Here is a 24079-nt window from a genome sequence, read left to right on the forward strand (position 1 = left end):
CCCAGATGTCTTCTTTCTACTCCCGCTCCTCTGCGAGATGGGCGCTGGGGACCTTGCTGGGCAGGGTGACCGGAGACCTCACGGCAGCGTCGGGAGGGGGAGGGGGCAGAGAAGACTGACGCGAGTGGCTCTTCTAGGGGTTTCCAGCTGCCCCCCTGGCGTATCTGGGCTCCCCAGACCTCTCCAGGATCTTTGCACGCCCCTGCCCTCGAGGGTGGGCAGGGAGGGCGTGTGCGCGGCTGTGAGCAGGGGGCCTGTGTGTCCCCGTCCCCCCCCATCTCCTCCGCTGCCCTCCAGCTGGGACCCTCCCTAACATGATCCATGGCGGCTGGAGAGTCACATGGGAGCTTTTGAAAGGACCCCAAAATCTCTTCTTTGGGCAGGGTCTGGCTTTCAAACCTACTGTCTGACTGCGGGCGCAAAACTCCCATTTGGGGTGTTAGACGCTGGTTATTGACTATTTTGTCTCTTGCATTCCTGCCACAAAACTGATCTTTACAGCTCCCTCCCATTTTGTGCCCCTATCAACCTGCAGGAAGGTGGATGCTTCACGATAACTGGGGGGACGCCCATCCCCGTGAGAGAAAAGCACCTTCACCTGCATCAGAGCTGGACCCTCTGTCACACGGGTTCTCTGGGCAGAGCAGCGGGTCAGCACCCAGACCTTTGGTTCCCGGTCTGCGGGTCGGGGATGAGGAGCTCATTCAAAAGGGGAGAGAGGTTCTCAGTCTCCAAAGTGACAGGACAGTTATGTGCTGGCACCCAGGGAGGTGGCTGCATCCTGGACGAAATGACTGTGTGGGGGAAGAACCCCTGTCCCCAGGGTGGTGCGGGTGCAGCTGAGAGAAGCTGGCCCTGGAGGGATGGTGGGAGGGAGTCCCCACTGGAACCTACACAGGTGTCCCCTCCAACAGAAGACCCCAGGACCCCTCAGGGCACGGGGGAACCACGGAGCTGACAGAGCGTGTCTCACTGAAATCAAGGTGAGTTATGAGAACATAAAGAAAGCCAGCTTTCTGCACACTGCGTCTGCAGACAGATTCGTGACCGACAAATTTCTACCTTTCTCAGCATCTGGCTCCCCCTACCCCAGTGCTCGGAGACTCTGAAAATCTCATCTCAAAGAGGCTATTCCATCATTGCTGAGGCGGGAAATTCCACAACTAGAGTCGTGTGAAGAATTTGGAAGGACCAGGAAAAAGTCCCCTGCCCTCTCTCTTGTGCCCAGACCCTCCCACCTCCGGGGAGATGCAGTCAGGTTGCTGGGAGAAGGCATCAGGGAAATACAGCAACCCCCGAAGCATCCAGGCAGGATGGGCTGGTCTGACCCCAGGACCAGGACACCCTGCCTTGCCCCTGGTTCCAGGCTCAGGGCCCCCAGAGCAGGCGCCCAGCTGTTTGTGGCAGGAATGAATTCATTTGACCCAAATACTTCCTTCTCTTCTGGGCTACTAGTTTCAAGCGCCACAAAGAGCCCCACAGCTCGAAGGAGAAGCAGAGGGAAATAAATGAGCATTGAAATGCGACTCGTAACAAAACTGAGAAACTCAGGTGGAGCTGGGTGACCGGATGGAGCGCGACTTCCGGCAGGTGCCCAGGTGCACCCGCAGCGCCTGCATTAAGGTCCAGCCTCCTGCTGCCCCAGGTGACTACCTGACCACGGCGGACCTTGCCCTGAGAGCCTCTTGGGAAGGGAGGAGGCCTGACCTTGGGGGAGGGGGCTGGGCATCGCCTTGGACCGAGGCTGCGGCCTCTCACCTGTTTTCTGTGAGCCTCTGCCTGGCCCCGGGGCCACGGCCACGCCCCAGCCCGCCTGTTGAGGGAACAAAACTTTCCCCTGGCCAGAAGCGGGGAGAAAGGGGACACACACGTAGGGGCCCTGTGGGACCCGGTGATGACAGGGTGTCAGGCTCACTGGAAGTGACCAGGCCTGGGGAACAGGTGAGTCATTGTTTAAGCTTCTGCGTGCTTTGTCGAGTGTGTGAGTGTATCTGTGTGCGAATATCGATGGCTGTCTGTTTGTATCTGTGTGTCTGTGTGCATGTATGTGGGTGTGAGTGTATCTGTGGGTGTGAGTGTATCTGTGGGTGTGAGTGTATCCGTGTGTGTCATGTGTGCCTGCACCTTTGTGTCTGACGTGTGTCTGTGCACGAGCCCCAGTGCACAGAACCAAAAGGGCGAAGTGAAGAGCCAGGAGTGTGTTCTGAGCACCAGAGGTGTCCTTACTTGTCCCGATGGCTTGCTAGGTCAGGGTCCCGGAAGGAGGTTCCTATTTAAAGAGTGGCCTCTGGGAAAATCCAGTTAAAGGCTTGAACGTAATGAATAGGAGCCCTTACAGGAATCCATTTCAAACGGATCGCGATGCCCAGCGCTACCGACTGACCTCAGAGTAAACAACTGCACAGTAATCCCTGCGTTCCTTACACGCCTGGGTGGGCGGGGAGAGCTGGAGGAGGACTCGGCAGATCAGATGCTTCCCTGGAGCGACCCTCCCCCAGGAAGACTGGTTTGGACTTGCAATCTCTCCTTTTTCCCTTGGTGCAAGGAGATGAGCTTGTCAGAAATGAAAAACCCGAAACCGAAATGCTCCGGAGGGTGTCTCTGTTGGCCCCGATCACGAATGTGGCATTCTTGAGATCATCTCTGTGTTTAGAGACACGTCAGTAACCCTATCTTCATGAAATTCCAGGGGCCCAGTCAGGAGTCACATTTTTCAGTTGGAGCCCTCTCTGAACAGAGGGCTTCAACCTCTAATCAATGTGTAATCACACGAAAACGCATACATGAAAATGCTTACTGCAGTCTTATTTATTACAGAGAAAAAACAATTAAAGCCAAGTAAAAATCCAGTAACAGAGAAATAGTTCAGGAAATTGGAATCGTTGTAGGGGTATTATGAGGTCATTAAACACACATAGGTCGAATGTATCTACAACATAGGCAGTAATGTGGAAAACCGCCCTTGATATGTCTTACTTTTTTTTTTAATGTAGGATGCATAATTTTATGTTAAAATGATGGTTTGTTTGTTTTTAAGATTCTTACACAAAAAACTAGAAGAAAGTAGGCAAAATACTATCCCTTGTTGTATTAAGGGTGTGGGATTATGGGTAATTTCATTTTTTTCATATTGACAATTATGTGTTTATATTTATTGAAAAATAATGTTTTTAGATAAAGAGATGTGTCACCTGTATGTGGTATCATAGTAATGGTATGTTTATTCATACTCCACCAATTTTGGTTAATTCAGACATGTTTGGGGCTAAAGATTTTCTTGACTTAAGGAGAGTTTTATTAATTAGTGCACATAAATAGCAAGGAAAAGTTAAAAGAGTATCTTTAAATACTTGAGAATTGCTGTAGGTGTGTTAGAACTTTCTCTTTATGTAAAATTACAGCACAAATCAGTGGAATATCTGCTTCTAAGCAGGTGCTTTAAGTACTTTCGCAAGAAACAAGGTATTAGCCTGGGGTGGCACAGAAACCTGGGGAATTCCATTCTTAAAAGTGTTCCTTTTTTCCAGCTTTATTGAGACAATTGACATATATAAAACATTGGATAAATTTAAGGTATGTTACGTGTTGATTGGGTACATTTACATATTGCAAAAACACCTCCACCCCGTCACATAATTGCCATTTCTTTTTTGTGGTGAGAACACTTAAGATCTACTCTCTTAATACTTTTCGAGTGTATAATACCGTATTAGCTCTAATCATCATGCTGTACATGAGATCCCCAGTACTTGTGAATCTTACAACTGAAGTTTGCACCCTTTTACCAATATCACCCCATTTCCCACACACACCCCAGCCTCTGGTCACCACCACTCTACTCTCTGTTTCTCTACTTTAGGCCAAAAAAAAAAAAAGTCGTTTATAAGTGAGGGCTTGCTACTGAGCTGACCGCCTTTTGGACAATGAGGTCAGGCCAGTGGCTCCCCGGCAGGCTCATTGCACCAGCGGTTCTTGGTGTGGATGGAGCGCAGGTCCCGCTGCCTCTGTAAGTGACTGAAATGATGCTCGTGCCTGGTGAATCCAGTGTGGACATGAAGGCAGCCTGTTCTGGCTTTAAAAAAAATTTTTTTTTAATTTGTTTTATTGAAGTATAGTTGATTTACAATGTTGTGTGAATTTCTGCTGTACAGCAAAGTGATTCAATTATATATATATATATATATATATATATATATATATATATATATATATATATATATATATACATTCCTTTTCATACTCTTTTCCATTATGGTTTATCCCGGGATAGTGAATATAATTCCCTGTGCTATACAGTAGGACCTTATTGTTTATCCATCCGATATATAATAGTTTGCATCTGCTCATCCCAAGCTCCCAGTCCATCTCTCCCCCAGCCCCCATCCTCCTCCTTGAGCCTGCTCTGGCTTGGACTCCTGCATCTTTCTCTTAGAGAAGCTGCTGGGCCTCTCTGTAGGGTGGGGTAACGCCAGGACCCCCGGAGGTTTCTTGCTCCGCTTCAGTAGAAACCTGTGTGCAGCCGAGCCGTGCAGGGGCCCTGAGCACGGTCACCTGCTCCTTGGTGGAGATGGCGGGTCCATTAGCCTTGGTCCCCTCCTCCCCCGCAGTGTTGTAGGGCAAGGGCTCCCTGCCCAACAAGCATAGAAGCCAACACTATGGCACTGGCTTTTGAGAAAAGACAGAGCTTTTTTTTTTTTTTTTTTTTTTTTTTTTGCGGTATGCGGGCCTCTCACTGTTGTGGCCTCTCCCGTTGCGGAGCACAGGCTCCGGATGCGCAGGCCCAGCGGCCATGGCTCACGGGCCCAGCCGCTCCGCGGCATATGGGATCCTCCCAGACCGGGGCACGAACCCGCATCCCCTGCATCGGCAGGCGGACTCTCAACCACTGCGCCACCAGGGAGGCCCAAGACAGAGCTTTAATTCGAGGTCGACCGGCAAGGCTCTCAAACGTGTCTCTGCAATCCACGTTTGGGGCAAACTTTAAGGGTTTCAGGGAATTTTAAACTTGGAAGCGAACTGGCTAGTCTTGAATCAGTCCCTATAAGCTACGCGTGCGCTCCTGGAAGCCAGATTTTCCTTATTAAAGGACCTGTCCTTCGTAAAGGGCTCTGGTGGCAACATTTCTATTCTTTGTGAGTTCCCTAGTCTGGAGCTTCTTGGCTCTGGCGTCATCCTGGAGACGTGGGGCCCCGCCTTGCGCATGCGCAGTGCTGTCTCTGTACAGTAACTCCGGGTTTGATTAGTCAACCCACCTCTTTAAGGAGGCGAAATCACTTTAAGTTGGTCAAGGTTTTACGTGCTGTTACAGCAGCCTCCTCTGAATACGTTGTCTGAATCTGAATGCGAGGTTGCCTTTAAACCTGTAACTTTCTGCTTTTCTTGGTCACTCGGGCTGAGCTGCCTGGAGGAAGCTGGTCCCAGCACCTGCTGGATGCCCCTCATCTGGTCTCTCTTTCTACAGAGATCCCAGCCCACTTTTTTTTTTGTGTGGTACGCCGGCCTCTCACTGTTGCGGCCTCTCCCGTTGCGGAGCACAGGCTCCGGACGCGCAGGCCCAGCGGCCATGGCTCACGGGCCCAGCCGCTCCGCGGCATGTGGGATCTTCCCGGATCAGGGCACGAACCCGTGTCCCCTGCATCGGCAGGTGGACTCTCAACCACTGCGCCACCAGGGAAGCCCCCAGCCCACTGTTTGACAAGCTCCCTGGGGTTGGACTGGCCGTGCAAACTATGCGGTGGAAACAGCATGTCTGTCTGGCTATGACTTGCTAGGCCATCCCCACGGATATGCACGAGACATTTATTGAGCACCTACTGTAATCTCAGTGGATACTGTCCTTGCTTTCGTGAGCAGTTATAGCCCGGCGAGAGAGAGAACCAAGAAAAAAATAATTCTACGAATTAAGGTAGAGTTGGAAACAGATCATTTCCATCAAGAAGAGGAACAGGGAGCTGTAGGCCCCACGATGCAGAGACTCTTCTCTCTTTTATGAACTGCTATTTATGGGGACTGGACACACGATCGGGGATGAGGGAGTGGGGTAAGGGTGGCAGCTGTGAGACCAGACAGGAGGCTGTGGTGGGAGAGGGATTTGCAACAAGGTGAACAGAGAGAAGAGAGCAGATGTAGCAGCTTCACCGTAAGGCAAATTCCCCAGATGACTAGGCAGTGGGGTTGACAGATAAGCAGCTCCAGCAACCTCTGAACTTTGAGCCAACCGCTTTTTGTTATCTTTCCTTCGGTGTCAATCCTCATTCCGGACTCTGATTTGCCCTTTGGCCTGTAGAGCTGAATCATAGGCTGTCATTTTATCCCTGGAGGGCCAGCCACTTTGGGGGGCGCCCCCATTTGTTCCTGGTGTTTATTTTATTTTGCCTTGGAGTTTAATTTCTACCAGTGGATCAGAAATCTGTAGAAGGACTGCTTTGAATTCCTGCATGGGTGGTGGGTTCTGGAGAGAGGACTGGCCCCTGCAGAACTCCATTCCCCAACCCCCGGGACAGCTGTGGGTCTGCAGGATGCAGAGGAAGTTGCAGGGTGCCCTGGCGGGATGTCATCCGTTGACACAATTAGGCATCATCCCCGATGGTGAAACTTGAGAGCATCCCATTGAAGATGGGGTTCCAGACATGCTTTCCAATAACCATTCAGCTCTGCTGTGTCCCTTTCGCCAGGGAGTGGATGGGCCTGTGAACCCTTCTCTGCCAGACCCTGTAACTCCAGTCACTTTCTGTTTAGAAAGTCTTGTTGGTATTTAGGACTCAGTCCTATTTGTTTTTAAACTTTGATCCCAAACTCGATTCTTTTCCTTTTGTCCCCGCAGGGCAGACCAGACCAGTCTGTGGCTGTGGCTGCTTGTTGGGGACAGCGAGGGAACAGGGTCTGCTTCCTACTGCTCTCTCTTTTCTCCCTCCCTCTTCAAAATTCCTTCCCTTCCTCCATTCCCACCCACTGCAGTAAGGTGGGAGAGGCTCTGTTCACTGGACGGGCTAGCTCTGAGGTGGGTTTGGGTATTTTTCAGGGGAAGCTTTTCTCTAGATGCAATCCAGATAATAGACAAAGACAAAATGATAACAGTAGAATGCCACCAGTTTGCAGCCCCCTAATGAGACAGTGGACAAAGGGACAGTTTTCAATGGCTGCTAACATCACAAAGAGACCACCGGACATTATTTGCCTCCTGGGGAAATGCACACCACACTCACGACAATATTCTTGCCAAAAGATAGCCTATATCCAATCAGATTTCTGTTCTGAGCCACCAAGCTACAGAAAATCAGGGTTCAAGGGAACACATTTATTGACAACATAGGGATGCAATCAGCAAAATCCAGACTGGAAACTACAGGGCAATCTGATTTCTTCAACAAATAAATTACAGAGAAAAAGAGGATGCATGTACATAAACTGAGATTTGCAGGAGAATTAATAGGATGTCTAGGAATTCCCTCAAACTAATCTTCGGAGGAAGGGGGCTTTGGGGATGTGGGTGAAACAAGATTGGCTACAGCTGATTCTTGTGGAGGTGGATGATGGAGACCTGAGGTCCACCAGAACGACCTCCCTCCTCTCTGTTCTGGTGCATGCCTGAAATTTTCTACAATGAAAACATGTGCAGCGTTTGCCCCAATTAATTTTGATCACAGAGCCATTTTTCTCCAGGGCCTATCACTGTGGGTTCTGAGGCTTTCAATACAGTGGGAAGGACCGCAGTGTTGTGAGATCCTTGAAACACCAAGCTTTTTTGTAAACAGATTTTCTTGAAACATCAATTTTAATCCATGAACCACAACTGAGAGAGTGCTGTACCTTTGAGGTATTTCAGAACCTTTTTGGAATAAGTCATAGGTTTTTCAAAAGTGAGGGGTGGTGGAAAGAGGACAGTGAGCCGGTATGATGACTAGCACACGATCACTACTTTGTAGATACGAAGCCGTTCATATGCATTGGCCCCTGCCGGGCACCGTGGACTCGCTTTCCAAGCACCTCACAACACTTTCACCCTGTCTGGGGGTGAAAACCCCTACTTCCCGCCTAAAATAGGGAAACCCAGTGTGTGCTTTGTGCCAGTCCTCTCAGGAGGCAGCCATCCTGGTGGAAGAGACACTGGGAACAAAAGCTTTGGTATGAAGTTTGGACTCCGCTATGGATAAGCCTTCCGTTTCTCTGTGTCCACTCATTCATTCATTCAGTCACCCATCCATTCAGTCACTCACAGCAGGTGTATATTATAGCTATTGTTCACCCCACTTTCCAGAAGGGGAGATGGGGTGCAGAGTGTCAAGCCAGGTGCCTCTGACTTGGAGCTCCATTCCATTCAAGGCTGTTTGTATTCAGCCAGGGCAGCAGCAGCCCGGGGGTGCCCTTGCTGAGATTATTTGGCATCTGACATTCAGCCCCCGTCCATCATTGTCTCTCTGCAGGGCATGGCACAGGTGGATGGGGCCCCCCAGCCCAGGGCTGCCCTGGGCCAGCCCTGCATCTTCAAGCTAGTTCTCCTGGGCAGTGGTTCTGTAGGCAAGTCCAGCTTGGCTCTCCGGTATGTGAAGAATGACTTCAAGAGCATCCTGCCGACCGTGGGATGTAAGTAACGGGACGGGCCACCCTTCCTTCATCTCCTGGTGGGGAAGCCAGGGCTGCTGACCCACATGTGGGGCACCTGGGGACGAGGCCACCTGGGAATTTCCCAGGCTCTCCTGGAGCCTCGGGCAGTGCCTGGCACTTGCAGGGAGGGCATGAGGTCCACCCCAGGCAGGCATGCACACGGAATCCAGAACTCAGACAGGTTTCAGCTCAACTGGAGTCTGCGGGGACCGGGGAGGGGGCGGGTAGTGTATCAGGGACAGAGTTTCTGGCCCCAAAGAGTTGGGTGTGTGAGGGCTTCTGCTGATGGAAGGGGGAGCCCAGAAGAAGAACCTGCCCCCAGGCTCTGCCACTCAGCCCCCTACACAAGCCGGCCTCCCACCCTGGCTGGTTGCTCTCCTGCTAACGCTGATCCCTTTCTGCCTGGACTCGGCTCACCCACCTGGTCTGGGCTGGCGGATAGGGTGGGTGCTGTAGGAAGGGACAACAGGGAGGGAGGCCCCTCTCACTGCACTGCTTAAAGAGGATAGCAAGTCATGGCTTTCAGAGGGGAGGGGCTTTGGCACATCTGTGGACAACTGGTCTCCTTCACATCCTGTCTGGGGGTGAAAAGCCCCACTTCCCCCCTAAAATAGGGAAACCCAGTGTGCTTTGTGCCAGTCCTCTCGGGAGGCAGCCGTCATGGTGGAAGAGACACCTCACTGGGAACGAAAGCTTCGGTTTGAAATTTGGACTCCGCTATGGATAAGCCTTCCGTTTCTCTGTGTCCACTCATTCATTCATTCAGTCACCCATCCATTCATTCCCTCACTCAGCAAGTATCTGTTGGGTGTGGCCTCTGTCGCAGGCCCACATTAGGTGTGGAGGATTCTCTAAGATGCCAAGCAGACACACCAACATAGAAACAGAGCACAAAATTCAGCAAACGGTATTAACTCCTTGGGGGCCCTCAATCTTCTCAGGAGGGTGGTTCTCAGGAACCATAGTCCCTGAGGAATATGGGGCCCGAAGGGATCTGCCAGGGCCAGGCCCCCAGCAATAGCGGTGAGCAGGGCAGAGGCAGGGTGAAGGTCTGGCCCCAGGACGGGAACGCGGGCAGAGCCGGTAAAGACCGTGGATCCAGGCCGGCTGAGGGGCACGCAGCGCCACCTCTTCTCCATCAGCGGGAAAGCTGACACCGCCCACCCGTGATATCAGACTGGGCTTTAAAAAAATACAACAAAGTGCCAAGTCTGGCTTCAAGGTGGGTTTCGCTGAGAGCAGAGACCACAGAAGGGGGCCAGGCCAAGCTGGGATATCGAGGGCTGTGTGCCTGGGTGTGAACCTGGATTCCAAGTCAGGGGAGGGAGACTGCAGGGACCAGACCGGGCGGTTTGTCAGGTTGGATCTCACTCTAAGGCCGAGGTCTGAGGCCACGGCTCACAGGCTCACTTGTGTTTGCCAGTAAGGTTGTACGGGGACACAGCCCACTCATTCATGCCTGTGTATCCTCTGTGGCTGCTTTCCGTCTGGAAGGGCGGCTTTGAGTTGATTGCTGGCAGCCGTGACAGTGCATCCCTCGAAGCCTAAAGTGTTTACTACAGGGAACGTCCCCCCAAAAGTTTAGGACCCCTGCTCGAGAGCCGGTATCCTGGGAGGCGGTGGGCGGCCAGGGGCTGGGCTCCAGCGGGCATGGAGTGGCCTGGGGACTCGCTGTGAGCTGAGAACTTAGCTCAGTGGGCCCAGGGAGGCCTGCAACTCTGACCTACCTTGTGGGGCAGAAGAGGCCCCATAAACACAGAGCCAGGCTGAGCCTGCGGGCGGTGCTGGCGTTCTGTATTTCTGGGGAGGGAAAGGGGAACGCAGACAAGTTCGCTAACTCTCCCAAGCGAAAAACCCGCAGGTCCGGCGCGCTGCAGCTCGTGGACGCTGGGTGGGGTGCCCTGTCTCCCCGACCCCAGTCACCTCCACTGCTTCCTTTAGCTCCAGCAAGTCGGGGGCCAAGCTGTCACCCTCCCCAGGCTGTCCAAGTCACCCTGCTCTCTTCAGGGGTCCTACGAGGGTCAGGAGGGTGCACAGAGCCTGGACTCGGGTCAGGGTGGGGGGCCTTTGCTTGGGTGGCAGGCCGGGGTGCGCCCTCTCCACTCCTGGTCCTCTGCCTGGCCCCGGCCCTCCTCCTCCTGCCCGTGCCCCTCCCACAGGCCCGGGCTCATCTCCCCAGGACCCCGCCTCTGCCCTGGGGCTGGTGCCCTAGGCCTTGGCTTCCTGGGCTGCCGGTGGGAGGGTGTGGATCAGTGTTGTGGCCCGCAGCCCTCTAGGTGAGTCTAGCGGTCCTTTATTCAATCAGCCACCAGCCTGTTTATTGAGCACCTACTAGGTGCCAGCCACTGAGCTGGGTGTAAGGGACATAGAGATGAGTACGCCTTCCTTTGCTGTGAGGAGCTAAATCCCCTGTGGGAATGACGGTCTCCGCCACGTACATCTCTGGGCCTACTTCACATGCCTTGTACACCTTGTGACCTTTGCAGGGGATATTATAAGGATTATTACGTTATTATAGAAATAAATAAATAATATTATTTATTATAATATGATATTTAGTCACGTATTATATTCTACGTGATTTTATTAATTATTATGCTATGATAATTATTATATTATTATAAAAGCAGACATCTCCCCTTTTTTGGTTGTTTTTTGTTTTGGCCACACCGCGCAGCATGTGGGATCTTAGTTCCCTGACCAGGGATCGAACCTGCGCCCCCTGCTTTGGAAGTGTGGAGTCTTAACCACCGGACTGCCAGGGAAGTTCCCTGAATTTTCAGAGGAGGCAATGGACCACGAGTATCCCTTTAATCTAAGGGAGACAGTCTGTGTTGTACAGAAACCCTTTGAAGGCAGACACACCCATTGCTTTCTCACTACGGCTTGGTGGTGGTGCCTTGCTCAGGGCTTGGCTTGCAGGAAGCCCTTGGTAAATATGAGCCGAACTTACAAATGAGGGGACAGGGGACGGCCGAGGGCAAGGGCCTAGGCTCTCAGCACCATGCTTTCATCTGTAAAATGGAATGCACAGTTCTCTCTATGGGGGGTGAGGGCTTCGTGAAAGGTCGATCAAGGATGTCAAGTCACGGGTCACCACGTTATGACTTAGGGTTGGGATGCTGAAAACTCGACCTCTGTGCACCAGTGCTGAATTGTATCTCAGAGACAGAGTTTGGGGTGAAGTAGAAAAGAATAGCTTTATTGCTTTGCCAGGCAAAGGGGGAGAGAGCAGGCTCCTGCCCTTGAAAACTGTGGGTCCCAAGCCGGGAGGATTTAGTGAGGAGTTTTATAACAATGGCTCAAGGCCAGGGTTGCTGATGAGGACCAGGGTGTATGCAGGGCCTGCACTCCTTTAATGTGGCCTCAGGTGGTCTCTTGATGAGGTTATCAAACCGTGATCTTCTCTGGAATGAAGTATGCTGACATCTATTTGTTGGGGGTTTTAGTTCTGTAAGGAACTCAAAGATATTGTTATATGTATCCCTTTTTAAAAAAATAAATTTATTTATTTTATTTTATTTATTTTTGGCTGCACTGGGTCTTCGTTGCCACACACGGGCTTTCTCTAGTTGCGGAGAGCGGGGGCTGCTCTTCGTTGCGGTGCGCAGGCTTCTCATTGCGGTGGCTCTCTCATTGCGGAGCATGGGCTCTAGGCCCACGGGCTTCAGTAGCTGTGGCATGTGGCCTCAGTAGTTGTGGCTTGAGGGCTCCAGAGCCCAGGCTCAGTAGTTGTGGCGCACGGGCTTAGTTGCTCCGCGGCATGTGGGATCTTCCCTGACCAGGGCTCGAACCCGTGTCCCCTGCATTGGCAGGTGGGTTCTTAACCATCGCGCCACCAGGGAAGCCCTATGTGTTTCCCTTGAGGCGGAACCAGGGCCCTGCCCCAAGGCTGCTCTATTGTTTCTTGGCTGCCCCTCCCTTGTCTCTGCATCCCCTCCCTTCCCTGATTAGCAACAGTTTGAACCTGCCCTCTGGAACTCAGGGAAGGTCATAGGGGCTGGAGTCTGTTCCCTGCAAACAGAAGCGGGGGGCATGGAGAGGCGTCCGTGCCCAGGAGCCCCACAGGGTCCTGCTCGGCCTCAGTTGTCACCCTTTCCTGCCACCCCCTTTCCTCAGACGGCCACCCTCACACTCCCGAGGGCAGGGGTGGGACCAGGGCCTGGCACGTCTTTGGTGGTGCTGCCTTCAGCGCAAGACACTCCAGCCCTGGGGAAGAGCGGGGGTCCCTGGGCCCCTCCAGAGGGTCTGGATCTGTTGGTGAGTGTGTGGAGTGGCCCCGCAGTGGAGGGTTACACAAGCACTGGGCACAGCTCTGCAGAACAGCGCCTGCGCCAAGACAGGGTTCCAGCTGCCCGGCGGCAAGACCTGTCCTTCCAGAGGAAGCTGGAGCCGTACCTGTGACAGGCGGTGACAGACTCTTGTACCCAAAGCAGAGCCAGGGTAGAATTGAGCACAGCCTCCCGAGGGCGTGGCCTGCTGGGAGGAGACCAGAACCCCCTGAACTCCTGGCTGCCCCAGCACCACAAAGCCCACCAGGCCCACCTGAGAGAGGGGCTGGCAGGGGAGGTGGGCAGCTGCCCAAAGCGCTTATGGTGGCTGGGGGCTTGGAGCACCAAGAGCTTCCGAAGATCCCACTGAGCTCCCGCAGACCCCTCATCCTGGAATCTTGAGGGCAGCAGCAGGGGACATTCTGGCCCATTTCCCTCCCCTGCATGGTTTAGTGACATCTTTGGAGGGGTGGTGACATCTAGTGCTCGTGTTCGGATTTGCTGGCAGAAGCCAGTTTGGACCAGCTGGGCCTTGCCTGGTGCAGCAAAGGTGCACAAGGTACTGGATTTCTCCCCACCTCCCTTCCCTGCTGAATGAAACATTGCTGGAGCCCAGGTGACCCTGAGAAGTCACCCATGTTGTGTTCCCTTCCACCAGGAAGCAGCTCGTGACTTTTACAGAAAAGAGAGCGCTGCAGAGAGGGCTTCAGTGAGCAGGATCGGCCGTTTATTTAAATAAAAAGGTCAAAAAACAAAACCTTTCCTTGTGTTAACATTTAGTTGAGACACCTTTTAATTGGGGGCAACAGAATGCAAGTTGAAGAACAACCCCCAGTGAATTCTCTTGTCATTCGTTGCCCACTGGGGGTCCGTTCAGCTCAGCAAGTGGAAGGCACACCCGCTTCCAGAGGCTGGGGAGGGGGCCGGAAGCGTCCCCAAGTGTCCCCACCGCTGGGGCTCCTGTGTTGAGGTCTGTGCTGGGGCCAGAGGAGGCTGGAGCCCTGTGTCGCCATATAAAGCAGTGCCAGGTGGCCCCGGTTCAGAGTATCGTCTGGTAAAAACGTGCCGGTGGGTCATCACCACCAGCGTATTCTAGAAACGTGGACACTTCCGGGTTCTGGGCCCGGTCCTGCTCCCACACCCCAGCTTGTTGCCAACTTCATTTCAGGAAAAATCTCCCAGTCTGTTTGAATATCTTGGAAGTTTATTTTTTAATCACTTTTTGGCTTTAGCTGTGAACAGGTAGAAAATGTGGTCAGTGGGTTTCTGAACAAGGAAGGTAGTACATGTGGGCTCTTTTGTGGGTTGGAGCCAGGAGTTCACGGGGTAGGGGGTGGAAGTTTGCTTCGGATACCAGCCCAGGGGCCCACTTGGGGGGTCTGTGTCTCTCTCCAGGGGAGACGAGGTGCTGCGGTCTGTGAATATCCAACAGCCAGTCATGCCACGTCATTGCTCCGTGTGAAAACCCTGCGCTCCTTGGAAACCGGTTGGGATTTTACATTGATTTAAACTCAACCACCAGCCATCGTTTTCAGAGTAGAAAAGGAAAATATCAGAAGCTCAGATTGTTAAGCAAAGGAGGCAAACCTGAATTTTATGCCCACCTGTAACCTGGCAGTGATGTGACTTTTAGGATGAAACCAAAATCGCACACGCAGAAGTGTGATTTGACCTGATAACAAACAGACAAAGGGTGTGGATAAAAGGCTGCTGTTCCCAGACAATGAGCTGGGAGAGCGGAGAGGGAGGGGAGGAAGGGGCGTCAGGTGCCCCACCCTGCACCTCGTCTCTTTTCTCCTGGGTTTGACCACCGCCCTGGGAAGAGGGCATTATTGACTCTTGGTAAAGGAGGAGGCTGGGATCTCTAAGGCTGAGGCAAGTCGACAGAGTTTGTTGCAGCTGATAGACTTCCCTCCAAGGCCCAGGCGTGGCCCTCACCCTCATGACCTCAACAGTCTTAATGGAGCTTCTGTCCTGCTCAGTCCTGACAGTAGCCCTGTATGAGCTGGGAGCTGTCAGTCCTACTGTTGAGCTGAAGACGGCAGCTTTGTTTGACCTGGTGTGGTGTTCTGCTGGGCTGTCATAACAAACACCACAAACTGGGTGCCTTAAATGACAGAGGTTTATTCTCATAGTCCTGGGGGCTGGAAGCCCAAAGGCGAGGTGTTGGCAAAGTAGGTTTCATCCTGAGCCCTCTTTTCTTGGCTTATGGGTAGCTGCCATCTAGGTAACTGACTGTGTGCTTACATGGCCTCTTCTTTGTGTTTGCATGGAAGGGAGGGGAGAGAGAGAGAGAGAGAGCAGACAGACAGACAGAGACAGAGAGACAGAGAGAGGAGACAGAGGGAAGAAGACAGAGAGAGAGACAGTGAGAGAGAGGGAGTGCATTCTTACAGAGGCACTAATCCCACCCTGAGGGCCCCACCCTCACGACCTCACGTAAGCCTAATCGCCTCCCTAAAGCTCCATCTCCAAATACTATCATGCTGAGGGTTAGGGCTTCTATATGTGAATTTTGGGAGGATACAATCATGCAGTCCATAACACCTAGGAAGTGTATCTGACTTCAACTTTGTGGACAAGCAGAAAAATGCAGGATGGGCAGGCAGAGGGTGGATCAGCGGTTTCCATTTAGGAGTCACCCCAAACTAGATTCTCATGAGAGAGAATCATGATCTTACCCTTTCTATGCTAAAAATCTCAGTCCAGACTTGTCTCTTATTCTCTGTCTGTAGCAGATTGAATTGTGTCCCCCAAAAGATTCGTCCTCCTCCTAATTCCCAGTGCCCGTGAATGTGGCTTTATTTGGAAAAAGGGTGTTTGCAGATGTAACTAGTTAAGGATATTCCTGGATTTCAGGTGAGCCCTGAATCCCATGACCAGTGTCTCTATAACAGGAGAACACAAAGATGCAGAGGGGTTGGCTATGTGAAGACAGAGGCAGAGACGGGAGAGATGCATCTACAAGCCAGGGACCACCGACGGTTGCTGGTCCCCACCAGGAGCCAGGAGGAGGCGTGGAACAGATTCCCTCTCAGAACTTCTGGAAGGAACCAACACTGGAAACACCTTGATTTTGGACCTCTGGCCCCCAGAACTGAAAGAATAAATGTCTGCTGTTTTTAGCCACCCTTTTTGTGGTTATTTGTTATGACAACCCCGGGACACTAACACACTGGCCTTGGAGTGAAAAATTTAACTTCAAGCATGTGGCTACATTTACCAGAATCTACCAACAAGCTTCCAGCCCAGCCCGGGTCTGGGCAGGGCAGAAGCTTTGCCTGGAGTCTCACTCCTGGCCCCTCCCAGTCCCTGGTCTATTTCTGTATATGACATACCCCATACGCTATGGGAGCAGAACATCTTTTTTAAAATTTATTTTATTGAAGTATAGTTGATTTCTGCTGTACAGAAAATGACTCAGTTATACATATGTATATTCTTTTTCATTCTTTTCCATTATGGTTTATCACAGGATATTGAATATAGTTCCCTGTGCTATACAGTAGGACCTTGTTGTTTATCCATCCTATATATACTAGTTTGCATCCATCCCTCCCTCTCCTCCTCTCTCCCTTTGCAACCACAAGTCTGTTCTCTATGTCTGTGAGTCTGTTTCTGTTTTGTAAATAGTTTACTTGTGTCATGTTTTAGATTCCACATATAAGTGATATCATGTGGCATTTGTCTTTCTCTTTCTGGCCTACTTCATTTAGTATGATAATCTGTAGGTCCATCCATTGCTGCAAATGACATTATTTCATTCTTTTTATGACTGAGTAAAGTTCCATTGTTTATATGTACCGCATCTTTATCCATTCATCTGTCGATGAACATTAGGTTGTTTCCATGTCTTGGCTATTGTGAATAGTGCTGCTGTGAACATTGGGGTGCATGTATCTTTTTGAATTATAGTTTTGTTCAGATATATGCCTAGGAATAGGATCGCTGGATCATATGGCAACTCTTATTAGTTCTTTGAGGAACCCTCATACTGTTTTCCATAGCGGCTGCACCAATTTACATTCTGGGGACAATATCCTGGTGTTAGTAAATAACTATCTTAAAGTCACAACACTTTGGAAAGCTATGCTAAGGGGAAAGCAGTCTTCAAATGAAAGGTGGATTGCCCAATATGTTGAATGAATGGTTTGGGGATAGATCTTTTGTTGTGTGTACTTATTAAGCAGGGATAAGAATGCATAAAAGTCCTTGCCCTCCAGATGCTCACTGTCCCCAGGGGTGACAGGTGAGAACACAGAAGTCTACCTGTGCAGTGGGTGAGTGATGAGCACAGGGGGGCTACTATAGACCACTCCCGGGGAAGGGGGTCCCAGCACTGCCCCAAGGGCTCACACTCAAAGACCCGGTGGACATGTAGGGAGGTGGGAAAGAGGAAGGATTCCACGCAGAGAGGTCAGTGGAGAAGGGAGGTCAGCAGGGAGAGCTGTGGATCAGGCCGGGGAGTTAGCAGGAGACCAGGAAGGATGCAGGGGAGGAGCTGGTGTGACCGTCAGCATGCCAGCTACCTCGCTGGACACCCACGGGGTGACCCTGGTTGTCAGAGACCCTTCCATGCCACACATAGTCCTGGCATCCTATTTGAATAGGACCCTGAGCGTCTATCTTCCCACCCAAAGCCTCTATGGAATCTGCAAAGGTCTGCAGCAAATTCCTTACAACTCTTTGCTTTTTCTGGAAAATGCCATCTTCTAGAAGAGGTGTTTGCTGAGCCTTCCCCACTGAGGGTGACAGGAAGCACAGGGCTGGCTGTCTCTGGCTGGTTTGCTGAGCCCAGGGCTCACGCTGGTCCAGGCTGAGCCGTGGATAAAGACCTCGTCCTCCACGTAAAACTCCTTCTGGGCTTCTGTTTCAGGTGCGTTCTTCACAAAGGTGGTGGATTTGGGGGCTGCGTCTCTGAAGTTTGAGATCTGGGACACGGCTGGCCAGGAAAAGTACCACAGCGTCTGCCACCTCTACTTCAGGGGTGCCAATGCTGCGCTTTTGGTGTATGATGTCACCAGGAAGGTGAGGCTCACCTGGGTGTGTCCCCGCCCTCCCAGGACGCCACCTTCTGGAGGCATGATGTGACTGACCTGTGCTGGTGCTTTATGTTAAAATCGTGAGCACCAGTGGAGAATCCTTCAGTGAAAGTCAGTCACCTCCTCCAGGAAGCCCTCCCTGACAACCCCTCTTCCTGATGCACAGTTAGGTTTGTGCACCTCCGTGGTCCTCTTGGAGTACCCAGAACAGTGCACCCCCATCCATCACTCACGATTCCTTGGGTGCCCACTGAGCTGGTGAGGGGGGGTGTTATGAAAACAGGATACAGCCCCTGGCTGCATATCCACTCTACAGAATATCATCGGGCCAAACAGAAGTGAGCAGATGCTTAGTGCACTAGCGGGGAAGGGTAGGGTTCTATGGGAGTTAACAGGAGGGGCACCATACTTCCTGCAGGAAGGCTCTAGCTGAGACGTTGGGAGAAGCAGGATTAGCCCTGTTGGGCAGGGCCGGGCAGGGAGGTGGCGGTAGGCATGTGAGCGGCGGGGGTGGGGGGGGGAAGGGAGTTCTGGTCAGAGGGCAGTGCTGGTGGAATTAAGGAGGTCGAGTGCCGTGCACGGAGCCCCTGCAGTGCTGAGAGCAGGCCTACAGGGTCAGCATGGCTGCTGGGGAGAGGGGCTGCATGGGACCCAGGGCAGAGGCCCCGTTCCCGGGTCTGTGGGGCACTGCAGTTAGGATCAGGGTTTTGGGTGACAGCCACTTCCCCACAAAGTGGTCCTTGAGGGCATCCAGGAGCAGAGGCCTCTAGAGCTCCAGGTCTGACTCGGAACCTCCTGCAGCCCCCGGCCTCTTGCTGGCTGGGTGGGGACAGAGCTGCCTTCGGCCCAGACCACCCGAGGCCAGAGGAAGACCAGCCACCCCTGCTCAAGGGGCAGAACAGCCCTTGGGGCCCGACATAAGGCCAGTTGGATCACGTGCCGTTTTATGTTAAAATCGTGACAACCAGTAGATTCCTTCAGTGAAAGTTGGTCACCTCCTCCAGGAAGCCCTCCCTGACAGCCCCGCTTCCTGCTGCATGGTTGGGTTTGCGCCCCTCCGTGGTCCTCCCAGAGTACCCAGAACAGTGCACCCCCATCCATCCCTCACGATTCCTTGGGTGGGTCACTTGGATCCTGTGTTTTATGCAGGGTAGCCACCGACACTTGCCTTGTCTTTCCTGGGATGGCAGAGGAAGACCACCGGGTTTGCCTGATGGTCCTGTTTTCCTATCTCAGGGTTCCTTCTGCAAGGCGCAGCAGTGGCTGAAGGACCTGGAGGAGGAGTTCCGCCCGGGAGAAGTCGTGGTGATGCTGGTCGGCAACAAGACAGACCTCGACCAGGAGCGGGAGGTGACCTTGGAGGTGGGCCTGGGGACGGTCACTATGTCCCCGGAGCGGGAGGTGACCTTGGAGGTGGGCCTGGGGATGGTCACTATGTCCCCGGTGCAGGAGGTGACCTTGGAGGTGGGCCTGGGGATGGTCACTATGTCCCCAGTGTAGGAGCAGGGAGGGGCCCCAGACACACATGTCCACCTGCCCACACACTCATACACACACACACCCTACACGCGCACACACACACGTACCACTTCAGTTTCCCTCCTGGGCAGAGGTTTCTGGTCTCTCCTGGGAAGGTCAGAGCCAGAGGTGGTTGCTCCTGGCTGCGGGGAGAGCTGTGAGCATCACCGCAGCCTCCCGAGGGCTGGCAGGGGCGGGCGCAGTGCAGGGAACGGTTTCCATGAGGAAACCACGACCCTTCCCACCCTCTCTCCTTCTTTGAGTAATGCGGGTTTCAGATCTTTCTCTTTGTGTTCAATAAACTACTCAAGAAGGGCCAAATCCTGGGCTTCCCTGGTGGCGCAGTGGTTGAGAGCCCACCTGCCGATGCGGGGGACGCCGGTTCGTGCCCTGGTCCGGGAAGAGCCTACATGCCGTGGTGCGGCTGGGCCCGTGAGCCATGGCCGCTGAGCCTGTGCGTCCGGAGGCTGTGCTCCACAACGGGAGAGGCCACAACAGTGAGAGGCCCAAGTACCTCAAAAATGAGGGGCAAATCCAAATTTTTTGCTAGGAAATGAGCAAGGGAGAGAGAACCCGAAAGCTGCAGTTCTTCTGTAAAATGACCAACAGCAGAATAAATACTCTAGGCAGTTGCTTGTAAAGCGATGAGAGCCTGGAGCAAGCAGGGAGCAAGGGGTTCGTGTGTGTGTGTGTGTGTGTGTGTGTGTGTACAGGACTGTGTGTACAGTGGTGTCTGCATGTGTGTGTGTGTGTGTACAGGACGTGTGTGTACAGTGGTGTCTGCGTGTGTGTATGTGGGTGTGGGTTTTAGGAGAGGCTCTGGGAGGAGGGGCAGATGAGGGGAGAGCAGGAGGGGGAGGGAGTCTGGGGGCAGGGGGCGGCCAGAGGAGGCCCTGCTGAGCAGGTGCTGGGGCTCAGAGGCAGAGATCCCAGCGCTGGTGTTGGGATTGGGGGCTTTATTCCGGGGCAGCCTCGAGTCCCTGGGGTGGGGACCTGATGGGTGATTTAGGAAGAGCGTATGGAGCCCAGGTCAGGCCGAGCTGGGAGACGGGGCCTGGGTGGGGAGACCCGTTGGAGGCCGGGGGCCCAGCTCAGGGGCGGGAGGGGCCTCCTCTCCGCTCTCCCAGGACCCCTGCCTGCGGGAGGGAGACCCCGTGGCTTAGACTGCACAGAAGCGGCCACCCTGGGGCCTGGGCTGTAGACCCTGGGCCCCCAGACCCCACCCTGGCTTCTGGCTCCCTCTGAGCTCCCACTGAGCTGGGCCTTGGGGGCGGGGGGGCGGGGGGGTCGGGGGGCAGACCCCGGAGCTGCAGGTGCCTCGGCTGGGGCAGAGGCCAAGCTGACCTGTGGTCAGTGCAGCTTTTACATTGATTTTGGGGCTTTTCATCTTAAAATAATTCCAGAATTACAAAAATTGTTGCAAAAATAGCACAAAAAGTTGCTGTCTGCCCTTCTCCAAGCTTTCCCAAGTGTTAACATCTCACATAAGCTCAGAGCAACGAGCAAATCAGGAAACGACCGTTCAAACTTCCTTACAGATCTTGTGCAGATTTTATCATTTTTCCCACCAATGCCCTTCTCTTGGTTCGGGGAAACCTGCTCCTAGATCTGGCCGTGGAGAGCGCTCCCCTCCGCTGGCCCTGTCACCCCGCCCTGTTATTCTTTGAGCTCTTCCTTCCTTTCTGGCTCACCAAGTTGTTCCAGGGTCATCTTGTCCTTTCTTGGCCCCAGCCCTGGAATCAATCATTTCCCCAAAGAGCCCTGGTTCCTAGTGTCGGGGAATGAATTTAGGAGTCAAGATCTGTGCACTGGATGTGCTCATTCCACGGGGGGTGAGGTAACGGTGGCTCCCATCCTGGGGAGCCTCCAGGACAAACTGACGTACGGAGGGCTGGGGACCTGCAATTTAGGGGCCAGAGGCTCATTGGACCTGAGGACAAACCCCTAAAATGACCCCATCTGGAACCCCCAAGCTAGTTGGGCAAAGGGGGATATTTGAGTTTCATTCATGTGACCCAGATATGAGCTACTTGAAATCACCGAGTCTTCAGCTGTACCAGGTTGCCTTGTCCTTTAAAATACAAGTAATAATGTCCCCATCCCTCTGTGTCTGGGAAAGGGCTGAGAAGCTCATTGGGGGGTGGTGAAGAGCAAAGCTCTGCGGGCCAGGCTGGGGGTGGGGGGAGTAGACACCGCTGGGTGCCATGCTGTGGGCACGGCCGGCCCAGCCCCCAGGGGCCGGCTCAGTGTCAGGCACTGAGCACTGCACCTCCTGGGAGGGTCCGGAGGCGAGGGGCCTGCACGGGGAGGCCCCCAGGTCCTCCTTCACTACCGCATTCCCATGAACGCTTCTCCGCTTCTCAGCCACACGAGCAGCCCTGGTGTTTCCCAGATGCCCTTGCTCCGTACACCCTTCGCTCCACGTGGGCCAGACCCCTGTGGGACGGTGGTGGGGGACCCAGAGAAGGGCCGGGCTCCCACCAGGCTGTCCCCACTCCCCTTCCACGTTGCCTCTGTTCTCACTTGGCTTCAGAGCCCACCGGTGCCAGAGAGCCGTGGTAGGGGCGGGAACCTCGCCAAGGAAAGCATCCTTGGACCCCGCTGGGGGTGCCGGGCTCCCCTGCCAGCGAGCACCCTCCCTCCCTGCCCTGCCCTGCTCCGTGGTCTGGGCCCCCTTCTCTGGGAGCCCCAGGAACAGAGCTTGAGGAATGATGTTCTCTGCTGGTGCAATTGTTTCTCGGTGTTTCTTGGGTCTTCCTGTTAGAAGCCGTCTAAGTGTTCGTGGGAAATTTCTGATGATTAATGTGGGCTTTCCGTGGCCGTTTCCGTCAGGAAGGGAGGGAGTTTGCAGAGAGCAAGGGGTTGCTGTTCATGGAAACCTCGGCCAAACTGAACCACCAGGTGACTGAAGTCTTCAGTGCTGTCGGTGAGTGACCAGCCTCCGACCCCAGAGCAGGGGGTGGGGGGACCATCACTGGGTCTTCAACAGGTCTTCTTCTCTGGCGACCTGGGACCCAGCAGAACATCCCCAGGGCCTGGAAAGTGGGCAGGAGTCAAGGGCCCGTGTTTCCTGCTTCCTGGAAAACATCAGGGAGGGTGGGACCCTGGGGGATGCCACGTGTGCAAGGCGAGTGCTGGGCTGGGTTGGGGGACTTTCCTCCCAACCAGGCCACGTCCTTCTCCTTCTGTCGTCCACAGCCCGAGAGCTTTTGCAGAGAGAAGAGAAGAAGGAGGGCCAGAGGCAGCGGGGAGATGCACGGCTGGCTCTGAATGAGACGCCCCCGGGGCGGGGCAGATGCTGCGCCCGCTAGAAGGGGCCCCTCCAGGAAAGGCCGTGGGGAGGATGCGCCCAGCCCACAACCCACTGGTCCGCAGGGCGAGTCACCGCCAGCTCCATGTCGATTGTGGTACTTATCCCGATTCACCGTCGATGCTGGCTTGCTCCTGAGTCCTAGAGGCTCTGGAAGAGGGCCTCCTCCCCATAGAATAACCATCTCCCAAGCTGGTGGGAATCATTCAGGAGAGGGTCCCATGTCCAAGGCTCCCAGAGGGTGTCCGCTCCACCTGTCAGACACCAGATACCGACTGAATCCCGGATGTCCTGGGGGGTGGGCACGCGTGACCCTGCCCTTAGCTGCCTGGCCACCGGACACTGGAGAATGAAATGGTCAGAGGGGAAATAAAGATCGGAAAATCACCCAGCACGCACTTGGTGTTGGGCAGGGGGCTGCCCGGGGGCTTGGGGCCCCCCTGCTCCTGGGAGGTGGGAGAGGGGATGGCAGGCCCAGCGCAGGGGGCAGTGCCAGGAGAGCTGGCGCGACCATCACGGGGCTGGGTCCATCGTCACCGCATCTCTGTGAGGCTTCCCCGAGGGACGGTGCCTGACGGAGGGCAGCTGGGGATGGGGGTGGCGGAGTCAGGCCCCCCCCCTCTGCTCCTTCTTGCTGTGAATGCCAAGTGGTGCTTGTGCAACACGCGCCAGGACTCAGACTTGGAGCCCAGGTGCAACTTGTACCGCGTATGAGTGTTTCTCCGAAAAGTAAACCGATTTCTGTCATGTGGTCCTTTTTATTTTTCCAAATGTTTTTTAATTGTGGTAAAAGTCACATAATAGAAAACATACTATTTTAACCACATTTAACTGTACAGTTCTGGGGCACTAAGTACAGTCACATTGTCGTGCAGTTCTCACATCATCCACCTCCTGAAGTTTTCACTTTCTTAAGCGGAAACTCTGTCCCCATTCCCCCGCCCCACCTCCCCTCCCCTGATCCTGGAATCTATCAATGTACTTTCTGACTCTATGAATCTGGCTATTCTACGTACCTCGTGTAAGTGGAATCACACAGTATTTGTCTGCACCTACTGTCTATTGGAATGCATTTTTAGGGTTAACTTTATATCACGTGGTCTTCGGTGAGTTTCTAAGCTGGGGGTCTGTTCCCGCACATCCTCTAGGAGGGCTCATGGTGAGTAAATACTGAGGGGCCCCAGGCGGCGGGCTGTGGCTGAGGTGGGCACAGGACATCTTTCTGGTGGTGACACCTCATGTGGTCACCTCGTTCCTGCCTTTAGAGAGGCCCGATGGCCCTCCTGTATGAAATTTTAAATAAGACGACATTGTCATCCCCCTGAAAAAGGTGG

At 53.5% G+C, this 24079-nt stretch overlaps 1 protein-coding gene across 1 annotated transcript in view; it reads left to right on the forward strand.

The window, feature by feature from the left end:
• The window catches only part of RAB17 (RAB17, member RAS oncogene family), a 37041-nt gene extending 14295 nt beyond the window's left edge, over window positions 1-22746 (forward strand). Inside the window, exons 2-6 of the mRNA XM_060107174.1 lie at window positions 8424-8583; window positions 17752-17903; window positions 19154-19279; window positions 22268-22361; window positions 22634-22746. Coding sequence (XP_059963157.1) covers window positions 8427-8583; window positions 17752-17903; window positions 19154-19279; window positions 22268-22361; window positions 22634-22746 — 642 coding nt within the window. The 5' untranslated portion in view covers window positions 8424-8426. The remainder of the gene's footprint in view (window positions 1-8423; window positions 8584-17751; window positions 17904-19153; window positions 19280-22267; window positions 22362-22633) is intronic.
• Window positions 22747-24079: the final 1333 nt, after the last annotated feature.

The sequence above is a fragment of the Mesoplodon densirostris genome, chromosome 8 (assembly GCF_025265405.1).
Source record: "Mesoplodon densirostris isolate mMesDen1 chromosome 8, mMesDen1 primary haplotype, whole genome shotgun sequence".
NCBI lineage: Eukaryota > Metazoa > Chordata > Mammalia > Artiodactyla > Ziphiidae > Mesoplodon > Mesoplodon densirostris.